The sequence below is a fragment of the Plectropomus leopardus genome, chromosome 18 (genome assembly GCF_008729295.1).
Source record: "Plectropomus leopardus isolate mb chromosome 18, YSFRI_Pleo_2.0, whole genome shotgun sequence".
NCBI lineage: Eukaryota > Metazoa > Chordata > Actinopteri > Perciformes > Serranidae > Plectropomus > Plectropomus leopardus.
Window position 1 is genome coordinate 18,229,486 of NC_056480.1, and position 17,430 is coordinate 18,246,915.

The 17,430-nt window shown below is 41.0% G+C and overlaps 1 protein-coding gene across 3 annotated transcripts in view; it reads left to right on the top strand.

Annotated features, from left to right (window-relative positions):
- Positions 1-17,430, top strand: part of elmo1 (engulfment and cell motility 1 (ced-12 homolog, C. elegans)) — a 147,953-nt gene that overhangs the window by 99,515 nt on the left and 31,008 nt on the right. For all 3 annotated transcript variants that reach the window (XM_042505984.1, XM_042505983.1, XM_042505985.1), the window contains exon 16: positions 6,798-6,934. In XM_042505984.1, the coding sequence (XP_042361918.1) occupies positions 6,798-6,934 (137 nt within the window). The remainder of the gene's footprint in view (positions 1-6,797; positions 6,935-17,430) is intronic.

Sequence of the window (17,430 nt, forward strand, 5' to 3'; positions counted from 1 at the left end):
TAAGGCTAGTAAGGCTTAAAGTAATAGTTACCTAATCACAGTAACATGACTTTGCACTCACACAGTGCCATCTTCATTCAGGCGTATAATTTTAAGTGCATTTGTGCAGTGGTGAGAATGATTCAGACGTGACATTTCAGCTGGCTGGAAAGTAACAAAAAGAATCCTTTAAGATGTCCTTTATAAAGACTCTTTCTCTGCAAAAATTATACATGTAAACAGCTGGTAATTCTCACAGGCTCAGTGAAATATAATGCAGTCTATAATGAGTGTTGGGATAGTTGTTTCCCCTCTGTATTGAATATGGAAAGTAACAGCAACTCTGAGGTTAAAGTTCTGACTCTCAGCTTTAACTTGCAGGTGTTTGCATCAACATTTAATGAACTAATGAAATCGCAGACCTTTTTATACATAAAACCCCAAGGGTAAAAACGAAATATCTACAAGCCATTTGAAATCTAGTGTGATTTAGACTATATATTGTGATTTTTTCCATAGATATAAGTGTTACACCGACATACTGTTGCATTTTCATCTCAGGAGTCTGCTGAAATGCAGAGCAGCTGCGCCCACATTCCCCCCTCTTAAATTATTTCCTCAGCATGGATGAATTATGTTTGTTTGATGAAATATTCAGTGATCCACACTCTGTAACCATTTGGGTAAGCTTGCAATAAGAGTATTACAATGCAGAACAATGTTTGGGAACTATTTTGAGCATCAACACACGATAATGTTTTTTTTGCCTTGTCGCTGTGCTGCGCCAGGTCCTGCTGAGCCCTGCGAGAGGTAATAAAACTGTCGGCGAGGCAGCATGCCTTGCAAAACCTGAGGATGGAGAAATTTCTGCAGAGCCACATGAGACCGCTCACGGCCTGTATCTCCCAAATAAGCCTTGACATGTAATTCCCCTCACCTTGACACCTCAGGGCTCTGTTGGTCCTATCAATAAACAGCCCATTTAGCTCAGAGGTCAGTCCAGACTTCAACCTTCCCAACAACTTTTACCAGTCGGCCTAAAGAGTGTTTGACTTTTTTAAAATTCTTTCATCTTTTCCTGTTTTTTTTCCTTCCTTGTTGTGTCCCGAAGGGCGATGTACTGTTGACTAAGCAGCCAGTCAGCATCTGTTTTGACTCACCTCCATTAGTTTCCTGATTGACTAACGGCACCGGTAGCGCATCCCCCCGGATTTTTCCACCTCGCTCTCGCCTTAATCTCCCATCCATCGCACAAAATCAAGGCTCAGGTCGTTGTACCCATGGCCTGCGGGCATCACTCATTATACTGTGAAGTTTCAATTGCTGCCTGACCCCTTCCATCCAATTTCATGGCTGCTTGCGGTGGGCCAGTGTCCCTGCTGCTCTGCTCTGAAACTCTTTAAATGAACCAACCTTTGGCTCAAGGGCTGCCACTCATCTCAGCGAGACGACGAGAGGGAGACGAATTTGGTTCAAATGAATGTCAAGCCTTGTTATTCTACCTCTTGGTTAATATGGTTTGGGCACTGAAGAGCCCTTGCTTTTCTCTTCCCTCTCATTCTTATTTCGAACACACTCTCGCACAAATAGTGGGGATTGAAGCGCTTCAGTGCACTGCCAATATAGAAAATAAACCACCTCTAGCTTTGCAAAATGAAAAATCTCAATTTAATCCAGTTGGAACGATGTTTGCTGGTCACAATTTGTCTCCAAGGGGTGTTTTGTGTTTGAAGTTGATGAGGAGCTAAATTTTCAATAACGCACAGCCTTCCTTCGCTGGGGAACCGTATCTCATTCTCAGTGGCTGTTTCTATGAAATAAACACATCAACTTTCTGCCATGTCTGTACCGCAAAATCTGAAAATCCCTCCCAGACTAGTTAGATTATCTCTCATGAGCAGTCTGTCACATCACATATTACTCTGCACTCTATCTTCTGGAAAATGCTGTATTATGAATATGAATCTAGTGTGCACGAGTCTGATGATTTATTCTTTGGAGCCAAAGTGTCAGAGCGATCATGTATGATCATTAAACTGTCACTTTAAGTGTGATGCAGAACTTTTCACCAGCAGTTATGTGATGACTTCATCTGTAACATTTTCTAGCTAAGTGATATTTACCTGTAGTCATTGTGTGTGTGTGTGTGTGTGTGTGTGTGTGTGGTCTGCATGGCCCTGTTGCGCACTAGTCAGGTGCGCAGGTCCAGGCTCGGGGCCACATTCCTTCAGGCCCAATTGCATATTTATAAATTGAAGGCAACCATATGGCATGAGTCGCTCCATGGAGGAGAGAGGTAAAAAGTAAATGGACCTTTGCTGGCCAACTGGCTGTTATTATGTGTCAGTGTACGTGGACATGTAGTAGATGTGAGTCAGGATTAGGCTTATTGGGATTAGATTTATTGAGCTGTGATTACGTGAGTGCAGTGGTAACATTTATATAAAATAGTCCAGACTATGTTCAGATAAGTTTTGGGTGATCTATCAGCAGAAATAGAATAAAATATTCAGAATGATGTTTTCATTAGGGTATAGTCACCTGAAATTAAGAATTGTTGTGTTTTCATTAGCATAGAATGAGTCCACCATGTTTCCACAGTGGTCCAGAAAGGACAAACCAAACACTGGCTTTAGAAATTTTGATTTTGATTTTTGTGTTTCGACGTTGAAGTAATGACCAACATAGGTTTTTCTACACGCTTAAACAGGGAGGACTTTTCTGTCAGTTGCAATCCTCACCACTAAATGCCACTAAATCCTGCATACTATTTGACAATTTGGGAAATGTGCTTTTTTGCTGAGAGTTAGATGAGAAGATTGATGCCACTAATGTTACATTGCCCCTCAAGTAGATGCAGTAAAGGTATTTGCACAGAGTCCACTTTTTTTGTCTGACATCTAAAACAATGAATAAATACACCCTCAAGTTGTGTGAATCACGTTTGCACACTGACTCAGAAATTTTCGTTTGATTTTCTGCGTTTTTTGTATCTGTCCAAGGCCTAGAGAAAGTTGTTTCACAGAGAATCAGTAAAGAATATTTGCCGGCTGGACACAGGCGGACAGATAGCCTGCTTTTAACAGATCAGAGAGTAATTTTCAGGTGAATGATGATGAAGAGGAGCAGGATGTAATGGAGGATGAAGATCGCACATGGACAGACAGTGTGGAGAAAGAGAGAGAGGACAGCTCAGCCCCTTCATGCAGCTGCAGTGCCGAATGCAAAACACAGGGATAGTGATGGCAGCCAGAAATGCAGTGGGAAAGAAGCAACAAGCAAGGGAGGACATTTTTGTTTTGTTTTTGTTCTGTATTGCAAATTTTTACAAAAAATAGAACTATAAAATGCATTGGATTCAGTGTGCAAGGTTTCTGTGCGTAACTTTTTTTCCCCCAGATTAAAAAACAACACATCTGAAAAATGGACTCATGCCCCGTTTACACGTACATGGTTATTTTTAGAAACGGAGAAATATTCCTGTGTTTGCACCCTTCGTTTACATGCAAACGGAGAATTCGCCTCTGAAAAGGATGCTTTTTAAAAATTCCGGCCAGGGTGGAGATCTTGGAAAACGCCGGTTGCCCGTTTGTGTGTAAACGGAGCAAAACGGAGAAAACGCAGGCAGTAGACGTCACAGTATGCGACAGAACTTGCACTCGCGTCAAAAGTGCGACCTATGTTTACATGTTGCTATGGTAACCATGGATCCCCTCAGAGTAGCAGCCGTATTTATGTTGGTGCAAGCCCTCTTCTCATGCTTACATTTACAACTACAGCTGATTTATTACATGGAGGAGCAGAGACGGATGAGTGTTCGGAGGACAGCAATTTTGCAACAACTTCTCCTCCCTCCAACACCAAGAGCCTGTCTGCGTCGGGATTCTGATTGGCTAACGTGGGCTTCAGCTTCTCGTTACACTGCCACCTACAGTTTTGGAATGTCCTGGCAGCAGACATACACGGGTTCGTGTAAACGCAAAGTTTTCTGAAAACGGATATGTGTGCACGGAATTATTTTTGAAAACGGAGAGGGTGAAATGTCCATTTCTAAAAATAACCGTGTACGTGTAAACGGGGCATCAGTGTGCAAAGGCCATAAAGATCATCACTGAGAGAATACTTTGCCCAAAAATGACTAACTACTCGACCAATGTTACTTTGAATTCCCAAAGAAAGTGTTTTTCTTCCATGGCTCCAAGGTAGACAAAGAATCCAAAAATGGCAAATATTCTAGTTGAAACGTATAGGGGATCGCTTTTAGCAACAACACAAATTAAAAGCATCTCTTCACAAACAATCACACAACTCGTGCATAAAATCCAAGTCTCATTTATCCAGTTGTATGTTTAATACTTCCCAAATACATGCATTTTTGCTAAATCTTACTATTTAAAACACTTTTGCATAAACAGTCCAGTCGGCATGGATGAATAGAGCGCGTCAGCACCTCAAAGGAATGCACATGCAGAGTTCAAACGCACGCTCTAGCCCATGCTGAACCATGCCCACACACACCCTGTGATGCTAGTCCATTAAGAATGCTCACTCTGTTTGGATTCTCTGTTCACCGTGGAGGCTAACAAGAGGGAAAAAGTGTTTGTTTTTTTTTACAAATTCAACGTTACATGGCATGAGTAATTGATATACAAATGGTCAATTTTTTGAGTGACGTATCCATTGAAGTTACCCTGGGGAAAATAAATTTAATTAAAGCTGCAAGCATAGATGAACATCCCCTCGTACCTCTGCGCATGTCGCGGCTACTTGCTGGACGCCGACTGATGCAACCGCGTCTCTCTGAGAAGGGGCAACACTACACGCAGCAGTAGATTAGTGCTTCTTCCATGTAGCGGTGGAGGTAGATACTTGTGAAATTTCTTTAGAAGAGGTGTTTGTGACTCTCTGACGCTCTCTCTCTGTCTGTGTGTGTGTGTGTGTGTGAGAAAGAGGCACAGCTGCAGCTGTGACAGGTGTGAAAAAGGGAAGCATCCAGCCTGTGAGATTGTGCCTTGGCTGTATGTGCTCTATTCTGCTGCTCTGTGGTGCATGTGATTTACAGTGCTGAGAGTAGTGTCAGCAATGGAGTAGGAGCGCACTCTGCTGGACAAACCATAGAATGCAACCATTTCAAAACCATCCCAGTATCATTTCCTGTTTTATATGGTTTGTGAACAGAGTTTTCCTATCAGTGCATTTGGGGAAAAAAAACACAACTTTCTGTTTTCATGGTGAAGAACGCCACAGAACAGCAATAGCATTTGATGAAATGAAAAACGACTCGCAATTTAACATCACCAACTTTAGGAAATACTGATGTTCAGATTTGAAGTCGATCAGATGAAATCTGGAGGACAAGTGTTTGAACGAAACAGACACTAAAATGACAAAAAATACGAAAATTCAAATCAAAATGGCGCCCTTCCTGTTGGGTTTAGGACATGGCTCCAAGAGGCTTTTTTGTAGGTCTTGGTCTTTTGAACATCTTTCTCAAGTTTCGTAGCTCTAAGTTAAATGGTCTGCGGGGGCTGATTCATTGAAATTTTCTAGGGGGTGCTCAAAAGCCATTTTTGCACATCAATGCAAAAAAATCATATCAGATGTTACAATTTAGGATTTCTGATGGATCTAGCCACATTTGGTGCGTTTTCATGCGTGCCTTGCCCCTTAAAAAGTGCTTTCTGTTTTATGGAGAATAGTGTAATGTAGTGTGTAATGTACTCTCATCAAATGTGTGAAATTTTGTTAAGATCTGACCATCTGGGGTCAAGTTATGACAGTTTTTGATGTCGTGTCACAACATTGAAATTCACCGTGGCGTCACGAGAACACCATTCAAAGAAACGACACAATATTCATTTTTCATCATCACCAAACATCTTAATGATTTTTTGACACAATTTTGAGATATATCAAGTCAACCTGCTAGGAGCTGGACCTCTTAATGTAAAACTTTGTGTTTGTGGGATTTTCAAGTCAATCTGTTGAAATCTGTAGGACCACTGCATTAAATTCCAACACCACAAAATTGCAAAAAATAACAATTCAAGAGGCTTTTTTGTCCGTCCTGACATGTCCTATGTGCATCCAAATTTTTATTCCTCTACATGAAATGGTTTGCCAGGGCTGGCATATTTGGGGTGCTACTGAGCTCATTTTTTGAAACCTATAAAATACAAAAATTTTCACCACTCCCCATAATCATGCCAAATTTCATGAGTTTTTAATATGATAAAGGCCTCAAAAAAGCGTTTCATTTAAGGAAATAATAATAATAAGAAAAAACAGACCAATTTCAATAGGGTCCTCACACCCTTCGGTGCTTGGGCCCTAATTAGCTTAATTTACTATATATTTAAAAAGAGTCCACTAAAAGTGAAAAGAGTAAAATATTCCTTGTAGCCCAGCAGTTGCTCAGAATGTTGTAATAGCAATTTATTAGCCTCAGACAACTAATTTGTAAACATACATTTATCATAGAAAATAATCATCATAAAACGGCAATATAAAAAATGCCCGTCAATTTTTACTTCATCACAAGTCTGACAAAATGGTGCACTAACATGTTGAAGTCCTCAATACCAGTAAGTACTGGTTCTAGCCTACTAATTACACAATGAATACTAAGTCATCATTGTCCCCATTAGAGCATTATTTAGGGCACTGACATTTTTGTATAAATTAAATGCAAAGTATTTTGTCTTGTGATAAATTAAATGTCACCATAAAATGGATTGCTGTCACTCACTGGTGTCAGCTCTCATTTAAACTGCTGCTGTACTGCAGGTGACAACTCATCTCTTTTTTTGTGTCCACAGCCAGTGAAAACTGCCATGACTTCCACCCTATGTTCTTCACCCATGATCGCTCCTTTGAGGAATTCTTCTGCATCTGCATCCAGCTGCTCAACAAAACCTGGAAGGAGATGAGGGCCACAAGTGAAGACTTCAACAAGGTACACAGAATGTGTGTGGTTTTGGGAGATGCAAGGTTGAGATGAATTTCCATACCTCATACTGATTATAACTTGATTTTGTTTGTTTGTGGTGCATTCACACTGGAGAGGAGACAACATTAAGTAACGCTGATGCCAGTATGCATACGAAATGTGTTTGATTTTTGAGCATGTTGTTTATGGACTGCTGGAAAAAGTTAAAACACATTGTAAAGACAGATGATACAGCCCCAAGAACATTTTTTAGTGAGTTTCCAAATTTAAAATTGGCAGTTGCTTTTTAAAAGTCCCAGTTTGATTCCTGGCAGGTTTTTTTTTCTTTTTTTTTTTTTTACAATTTCTTGTTGATTTGGGACACAACTCATGTCTTTGGCTAGTTAAAAAATCACATTAAAAGAACTGAACACAAAACGAGGAGATATCATAAGAAATCACAGCATGAGTTTTTTGTGTAATCAAATTCATTTTGGCGGCTGGCTGTCCCCATATGAGCATGCATATGGTAAAATCATGGCATGCATATACATTTGGGCTGCTTTGACAGATAACGTTAGTGATAAATGTTCTCATTAGACAAAAACAGTGTAAATTTGTTTTCAGAGTTTTGGGAAGTTTTATGATATGGGCATTAAAGTAACAGTTAACCCCCAAACCAAAAAAAAAAAAAAATTGAATTTTCTTACCTGTAATGCTATTCATCAATTGGGATTTATTTGGTGTGAGCTGCTGAATGTTGGAGACATCAATTTTAGGGATGTCTGCCATCTCTTCAATATAATGGAGCTTGTTGTGCTTTATTTTAAAAAATAAATAAATAAAATAAATTGAAAAAACGCAACAGTAATGTCTCTTTTCAAAAATAATTCAGACAGTAGAAAAAAACTGTTCCTACATTAAACTGCTCACAACAAGGTCTGAGCAAGCAGGTCATGATTTCTGGAAAGAGACATTGCTGTTGAGTTTTTCAACTGTATTTATTTATTTATTTATTTTGGCACGTTGTACCACAAGCCGAGTGCCATAACAGCTGAGTGCCAAAAATATGTACTTTTCATCTTGTGTTTAAGTGTCCCTTTAATGTCGAAAATGACATCTGATAGTCAATGATACTGAGGACTAAACAGTGTTTTTACAGAATTAAGGCAGCATATGTTTTGTGCCATGCTTCATTGTCTTTCTTGTTGTTGACACTTGCAAGAAGCACAGCCTCACAGCTCTCTCTTAACAGTATTAATCATATCTCAAATTATGTTAGTTATTAGAAAGGCATTGCTAAGAGTCCCATGCAAATATCAGGCCTGATTAAAGTGTAAAGACATGGAAATGTCTTTTTCCTGTTTGCACAGACGAACATGCTTTAGGCGTTTCCTTTTTAAGGGCACAGATTGAGAGCAGGAACTGCAAACACATCTTGGGGGCTTTTTAGAATTTGAATTTTTCCTACATTGTTTTTTTTTTCCCCTTGGATATGAAACATTAGCCGCTTCTATATCAGCTGAGCTCCTGATTAAGCTACTACATCTTCATTTAGAGCTCATCGGAGTCTGGCTGAAGATGAAAAACTTCCTGTAAGCTGGCTAATGTTGAGTCGACTTGCACAGGAAATATGAGTGTGTGCACACTGCCAGACGGCGATAGTAATGAGGTGTTTATGACAGATATTGTGTGTTGTGTATTCAATTGGGCATCAGATGTAGCAGTCAACAGATGCTGTATCCTTTTTCCCTGATTTGTCAAACAAATTATGATTATCTTACAGTGTCAAATACCAGGCTGTCACAGGTTGTGTCCAAGCTGTGGTCCGAATCCTTTGCTCATATTTAGGCTTTGATCAGCATTGAAATGGCTTCTCACACATGAATGAGCCGGTCTTCACCTCTACATTTGCTCTGCAGGTCCAATATGTCACACTACGGTAAATGGACATATATTGTGCGACATGAAAGTGATGCTGTAACTGCTTGTTCAGCCTCCAGCAACCCGGAAAATGAAATTTTAGGAGTGTGCACGTCTTATTTTTGTTTGTGAATGGAGTGATAGTTCATGTGCATAAATGAAGTGATGAAGGAGTTGCATCATCCTCCGTTATTTCTCTACAAGTGAAAAGATGGAAGGCAGCAGTGTGGGTTTCATAAGCCAGTCTGCTATTGCAAACAGTGCTCAGATGCAAGATTGTGAATAAAGTCTGGCTCTCCACTTTTCCACAAAGGAAATGACCGTTTGATTGTAAAATGTATTGTTGCTGTTTTGAGATTTGGAGCGTTTTTGATCCACTGCAGGAGGCTACAGATGGAGTATCATAACATATTGTGGTCAAGATGAGAAACAGAAAAATGTAGTTATTCTCTGAAGCTGTTGTTGAATCCACCTACAGTCTATTGAAGGCCTCACACCATCTGTTTTTCTACTTTTGCCACTCACTACTTCTGAGAATGCTTCTATGTTTCCTTTAATGATTTCAGAGATGAAAAAAGGGATAATTTGTCGTGTCCGTCTGTGAGTCTGATGATCTTAATGTTGTCATAATGAGCTGCAACTTTATTTATTTTATGATAGATATGCCAGGAGTGATGCAACCATCTCTAATAGGCTCGGAATGACTACGATATTTCATGTTCAGCTGTATCTCTAGTTCATCTATGGGTAAAATTCAACACACGTAGTGTACACTCACCTCCCCTAGCAAGCGATCCTATTATCCAGTCCCATCCTTCACACCCTCCCTTGAAGGCGAGAGTCAGTTTCGATTGAGGTGGGATAGATGATGCTTCCCTTCCCTCTCCCCTCTTCCCTCCCCAACCTCATCTTTCATCACACGGTGCCTTGGGAGTTTGAAATTCAGCAGCAGCTTGTCGATAGTAAGACTGTTTGGTCTCGAGGGCTTCCTATCAGCTAAATGGTGCGTGCGGAGCTATGCGCTTCCAGTCTGCAACGCCGAGTGTCTCGGTTTGTATCCACTATGAACTTGGAAACACTCTGGAGACATCAGCCCCTCTGATGATGTCTGAAAGTTGTCATTTTGTACCCAATTCTGTCAACAAGAAACCGAGTTGTTTATCTGTAACTGAAACAGTCACTGGCTGCACATTTCAAATAACAAAATGTCCCGAAATGAATGTACACGGGAAAGATCCGTGTAAATCCCACTAAATCTTGAGCATTAGCATGAGCAAATAAAAATGACATCAAAACAAGAAGAAGATATTAAATTGCTTTCATGCGGTCCGTAAAGTGAGTACTTAAATAAAAGGATGAAGGAAAATGCAAATCACAAAAATCAACATTTAAAGTCACACAACAGTAAGAGTGTCTTAAATGTTCCTTCTGTGACATATGAAAGAGAAAATTTGATTTAATCACATCGTTCCGATTTGATTGGACAAATGTAGATAATATTGTTGTAATAATAAATTAAAGCTACAGTTGGTAACTTTTATGAAAATAACCTTTTCATATTTGCTGAAACTTCCACTACATCCAGAAAGTATAACATGAGGTAGACAGTCTCAACAAAGTACCTCGTCCTGTTACCTTTATTGGCATTTGCTAGAATTAACTGTGGCGCATCAAATTCAACCAGTCAGAGCTGAGGAGTCTAACATAGCCGTCCGTGGCTCTGATTGGTTGTTTTCGTTCATGTGCGGTAATGCCATTATAAGCAACACGAGGGGACGGAGGAAAATGGTTTTTTTTTTGTTGTTGTTGTTTTTGTTTTACAGATCATAGCTCAAGTACCACTGTGTGGATATAGTGACAGTTTCAGAATAAAAACAAGCATTTTTTATGAAAGTCATCAACCATAGCTTTAAATAGAAGCGCAACCACACTCTGGGAAATAGAAACATTTCTACCGATAGAAACTGACCTCTACTACCCCTGATACCTCTGAGTGTAGCTAGTTCATCACATGTGATTGGAAAAAAATACATATGCACAAAATTTAAGACAAGACATCAAAAGTATAATAACATTTTACGGAATAAAGTGAATGATTATGCTGTAAATGTTTGTTTGCTTTTTTTCTTATATGTGGCATATACCAAGAGCTAAACGAACAATTACTAAAAAAACAGAAACAGGATTAAAACACTGTCTCTATAAAGGACAGGAATAAGGAAGAGGGAAGAATTCATTTGGATTAATTAAAGGACAGAATAAATAAATCTTGAATGGATGAAACAAGGAATGAGGAGAAAGGTCAGAAACAAAGACATAAATGCTCTTACAAAGATTAGAGCATTTATGAAAGTTTCGATGAATACTGTCAAAGAGAAAACTGATTTATATAAGCATTTATAGACATTACTTGCCTATTGATGGCTGGAAGAGGTGTAACTGTAATCAGAGCCTGAGATCAGTCATATATAAAGCTGTCCGTCCCACTTCCACTGATTTGGAGCACAGTTATTGTCCTTTCTAACTGCAACCAATTGGTAATTTAAATTGGACTATTGAACTTAGTAGTTAAGTTGCCTCGTCTTAGGCATTTCGTCATGTAAATGTTTTTTGGTGTCTCGGTCGACTGTGGAATGTATGGGCTCTTATAACGTGTCTTGATTAAATGAGTCTTGAGCCGTCATTAGTCATCAAAGAGAATGATTATATTCACAAACGTGCTTTTGTGTTTCAAAAGAACAGATTTGTGTTGTTAAAGGACTTGTCTCTATCTGCAGTGTGTAAATTTAAATGCAATGCTGCATTTAATTCCTAATGCACATACAGTATATGACGATATATCCTCTCAAAGGTGTGAGGAAGGATAATAAGCTGCGTTGAGGATAACCCTGAGGGCGTCCACTTCAAAACGCAGCTAGTTGTATGGCTATATTTCCCTGCAGCTCCCATAGTCGCTGCCAGACGCTCACAGCACTTAGCTTTCTGAGGTGTGGAATACTAAAACACCTCGCTCGGGTTTTATCGATATTTGGATGTGCACGGTGCTGTGCCCCTGCAAGTGTGTGTGAGCATTTCTTAAACGCTGAAGGCTCTCTCAGCCACTGGCTCTTCATGGCTCACTGAGCATCTGCCCTGCACACAAAGACGTGAACGTGCACACGAGGGCTCTTACATGAATTTATGCTCATTATAGACAAAGGCACAGGGGCTTAAATGAAGCTTAAAAACAACTGTGGTACTGAAACCTCTCACACACACACAAACACACACCATGTAGAGCCACATTATTGTTTGTTTTCTGGATGTTTAGTAAAAGAAGTGGTTATAGAGAACAAGAGGTGTGTGTGCTGTGTGTACGTGACGTGTGTGTGTGTTTAATGGAGGCAAGTCTGATGCTCCCAGGGCACAGCTCCGACCGCCAGGCAACCGTTTCCCCTGTTTCCATAGCAACCCCTGTCCAATTACCACTGCTGCTCTGCACTACTCTGGCTGTGTTTCGGTAAGATGGAGCCACTTCTCCGCTGCATGTGTACACGCTTGTGTTTATATGCGTCAGTGCTTGTGTGCGTCTATCAGAGACTCTTTCTTGTACAGCTGCCTGTCGTCTCTTCATCCAAACGTCTGTGCTCAGACCTCCTCCTCCTCCTCCTCCTCCTCCTCCTCCTCCTCTACCTCCCCACCAGAGGGAGGAAAAAAAGCCTCCATCTCTATGCTCAGGAAAAAAAAAATCCCTCACTGATGTAGCGGCTTGCAGCCACTCACGATACCCCTCCTCCTCCTTCTTCTCCTCCTCTTCTCTCATCCCTCCCTCCCCCTCTGTCTAAACCTCTCTCCCCCCTTCACACACTCACACACACACACACACACACACACACACACACACACACACACTTATCATGTGATCCACTTGCTGCACCACCATTGGCGTCTCTGATCGTGGCGTGTGTCCAATCAGGGCATAAGCCTGGAGATCAACATAAGCGAAGCAGAGCAGCCTGGCTGATGCTCTTAGATTCACAGAGGGAGGGAGGAAGGCAGATAGAAAGGCATACAGAAATATTATAGTAAGAGGAGGGCAGAGTTAAAGAAGAAACAGGGAGAGTTTGTTGCTATTTTTTTTTTATTAAAAAAGGAATATGCTAAAATAGAAAACCTGAGGGAGCAAATAGCCAAAAAAGGAAAAGGCACAAGGAGGAGGTGCACGAGCCGTGTTGACAGACTAGACTTCCCTTATTGTTGCTAAGGCTAAAGCTAACTGTCCACAATCAGCTAGACCGCTCCTCCAAGGAGCCATCTGCTTCCTCCATCCATCCTTACATCCATCCCTGTCTCCCGTCGGGCGCTTTAAAAGTCCTTCTCTGGCAAAAGCACGAGGATTCACCAGTCACTGTGGAAAGTATCCCTCCACTCTTGGAAACATGGAGGTGACATGTAAGTACTAAGAATGGGAACGAGAGAGTGGTTTTCAATTAGCAAGTATGGATGGAGCAATGGGTAGTAAAGGAGGAAGAGGGACTGTTTGTGTTGTTGCCTGGCTGCGGAGGAGGAGGGAGGAGGATAGAGAGTGAAAGGAGAGGAGAAGAAAAGGCAAGGATGGAGAAGATGGGACAGGGACAGAGGGGAAGAGAAATAGGAGGGACAGATGGGGCTTGGTGTGGACTCAGCGAGGCGTAAGCAAGTTAGACAAGGACCCAGATCAGTCTTTTTATTCACACACACACACGCACACACACACACTCAGTCACACAAATATAATCTGTTAGATTACAGCTTCACTCACATCCACATGCATGCGTACACAGCTTCCCCCCATCACTCTCCACTCTGTATTCCAGTGTACAGTGTGTGTACGTGTGTATGATGGGGGGTTGGGCTTTGTTGTGAATGGGATTACTCCACATCACCAACACCCACCATTTGTCACCAGAGGAATTCGATGCCACTACCACTGATCTGCTTCACTCCACACCGTCTCGCTCAGCTTTGGATGAGCTTCAACCAGTGTTTTTAGCCAAAGGGGTTTGACACAGGATTAGAGTGGGGTCAGCCCCAGACTGTAGAGCAGGAGTCTGTGATACACTGCCAGAACCTGATCTCATTCGTTTTGGACAATAAACAGTACAACTGAATCCACTTCCTGTGTTTTAAAACCTGGCTTTGTTTAAAGGAACTGTGTATTGGCTTCCAGGTGGCTACCTGTAAGGAATTTTGCTAAATTGTTCAGTAGATCAATCAGTTGGTTGACAAGCAAATTTATTCTTCAGCACTTTTGACAAGTGGTGAATCATTAGTCATTTGTAAAGAAAAAAATGCTGAACATTTTCCTGTTGCAGCTTCTGAAATGCTTAGATTTCCTGCTTCTCTCTACTTTGTAATCAATTTACATTGATACAAAACATTCAGAAAATGCTAACAAGGGCTTTGGACATTGTGTTGGCCATTTTTCACTATTTTCTGACACTTAATTAACAAAAATTGGTTTGTCTAAAAAATTGAAGTGACATATAAAAGGAATAGTTTGACATTTTGTAAATACTTTTTGTAGAGATGAGAAGATCAACACCACGTGTTCAGGATGAAGATACAGCTTCGAGACAGGTTAGCATAGAGACTAGAAACAAGGAGAAACAGCTAGCATGGCTTTGGTGAAAAATTTCCACCCATACCCGCACCTCTAAGAGCCGTGACACACCAAGCCGACATCAGAGAACTAGTGAGCCCCCTGCTGTGTCACCTCATGTCACTGTGTTTTGGCAAAAAAGTTACATAAGAACACACCAAAGTGACAGCCAAAGTTCCCCTCCATACCAGCAGACGGCGGTCATCTGTCATAGCCATTCAAAATGGGAAGACTGCCATGATGCTAGATAGCCAATTAGCACATTAACAGCACAATCCTATGTTGAAAGAACAAAGCATATTAACTTTTCAACAAAAACCATCAGGAAACGTTTCTGCTTAAGAGCCCAACGGCAGAAGAAAAGTAATCTTACCTTTTAGAGCAAATTTGTTTCAACTCACTCCGCTTGTCTTTAGCCCTTTGTTTGCATTTTTCATTTCCGTTTGTCTTCTTATGCACTGAACTGAACGGCGAATAAGAAGGATTTCATTCATCGACAGGCTCCATAGCTGCCACCAGTTCAACATGCTGAATTGGCAGAAAAACAGCCCCATTATGGTTTCTTTGGAGCACTTTTTTATTTTATTTTTGATTTATTCATTCATTAATTTATTCACTCATGCAGAGGGGCCGGGCTAGCCATTTCCAGTGTTTATGCTAGGCTTAACTAGGGCTACAACCACACATTTTTGCTTTAAAACACAAAACATTACGCTACAAACGCTACGTTATACCCACATCCCTGGTGTCCCCCAACCTCTTGCTCTCTTACCTTTGAATATTCATCTTATCTTATGTTTTTTTTTTTGGGGGGGGGGGGGCTTTTCATGCCTTTATTATAGCCTGGTTTTAGAGTGACAGGAAAGGGTAAGGGAGAACGGGGATGAGACGCAGCAAAGGGCTGCAAGCCAGAATTGAACTGACTTTAACTCTACCCTTGGGTACAGGGAGTTGTGGACATGCAGGCAGTGGCACAGAGGAGGAAGGAGGAGAAACATGCGTGGATGTGGTTAATTTACTGCTCACTGCAGCTTAATACAATACATGCTCTGGCTTTCTTTCATTTCTTATGTCTGACGTGTAGTCTAGCTTCTTCACTATACATACATGAAAGCTGCTGTAACACTGAACATCCTTTGAAGCCCGTTCAAACTTTAAAATGCTGTATAAAACAAAACGAATCGTCGAATATTCGTATTTAATAGCCAAATCCGATTTGACTGCCAAAATTCTGAATTGTCGACAACCCTAGCGCTAAATCAGTCATGTGTACAGTGATAATTTTCATTTCAAAGACGGAGTTTTAAAATGAAAATATATTTGTTAGGATGTAGCCTAACTCTCTCCTGGCTCAGTGTTTATATTGTTCCCTACATGGAAAGCCAAGTTCAATTACTAAGAAAAATATTGCCTGTGTCTGTATGAGTGCCCTGTAAAAGTGCCCTTGAGCAGGAGACCTTGAACCTGGTCGCCCAGCACATCGTATAAACCACAAACAGATGTAAAGCAAAGCCTTTTTTTTAGTTAGTCATTAAACATTTCTGCTCTGGTCTGAGGTGATAAAGAGGAGAGTAGATAATCTTTTTTGTTAACCCATGTTGAAGACTGACCTGTCCCATGTGGGATTATACACATGGCAACCCTCAAAAGCCCCAGCAGCAGCAGCAGCAGAAAACCAACCCTCTCATCAACCATCACACATCAATGTGTGTTGGTTTCTATGAAAGAATATTTTTGACTTGTTCAGCCGCTTTTCTAATTTTATTTCAGGCCCGTCAGCGCAAATCAATTAAGGACACATAATGCAAATCAATGCAAATGACTTCTGACTGTGCTCTTTAGCAACGGCACAGTTCTTCTACTTTGCCAGAAGGTTAACATTGGTGCATGCATGATTAATAAAATGGGTGCTGGTGTGTCCGGTCAGAAGTGATGTGACAATGATAATGTGAGCGCAGGTGCCAAAGGTTTTGAGTGGATGCCATATTTGGCAGCCTGGGACAGTTGGTGAAAGCGCCGCACATGCTGCCATATGCCAACAACTGTGACTGCTGCTGTCGTGCTTTGCATGAAGCGCTACATATATGACTCGTATCAGGAAACAGGGAACCGACCCCTCCCCCACTCCCCTTCTCTCCTGCAATGAGACCTGCTGTTTTCTTATTCCACCCTGGTTTTATTTACCTCCACAACAGCCTAGATCTTTCTTTACCTCCTTCTTTTCCTCAGTCCCTTATAGCTCATTTCTTTTTCTTTTTCTTTCCCTCCTGTGGTCTCTCTCTTTTTTCTTCCTCCTTATTCTTGTCTTTTGACCCCCCTCCACCTCTATTGTTGAATTCAGACAGGCTATTTATATCTCTCTGCCTGGCTGCCTCACCTCCCACTCCCTTAACAAGGTTTGCTTTATTGTTTTTGCCTGTGCGTATGCGCACTCGGACAGTGCGTGAATGTGTGTTTGTACATGTGTCGCAACAAATTGCCGTGTTTGTGTTTGAGTCCTTGTAGGGGTGTGTCTGGTTTTATGAGTTTGTTTTTGTTAGTATGGGGTTTTTTATGAGTGTGTAGTAAGAGAAGAATGTGAATGTCTTGTTTGTGTCTGTTTCTTTTTGTTCAGTGCATTAGATTTTCATGAACGTATTTTCGTGTGTGTGTGTGTGTGTGTGTGTGTGTGTGTGTGTGTGTGTGCGTGCGTGTGTGTGTGTGTGCGCCTAAAGGGGGGGATCTCTGATCTCAGGCAGCGCTGGCCCACTCACACTCAGATCGCAGAAGCTAAGCTCACTAATCAGACCAGAGAGATCATCAGCCATTAGCATCAAACCATCAGAGTTGCATGAGCAGAGATGCAGAGCTAACATTTTTGTTTTGTTGTGTGTCAGGATAATTATACTGTCGTTTCATCTTCACAGCAGCTCGCTGGGGAAAAGATGACAGGCACACTCAAGTTTTCTTGTCTTTTGATTTTGTTATTTATCTATCTATT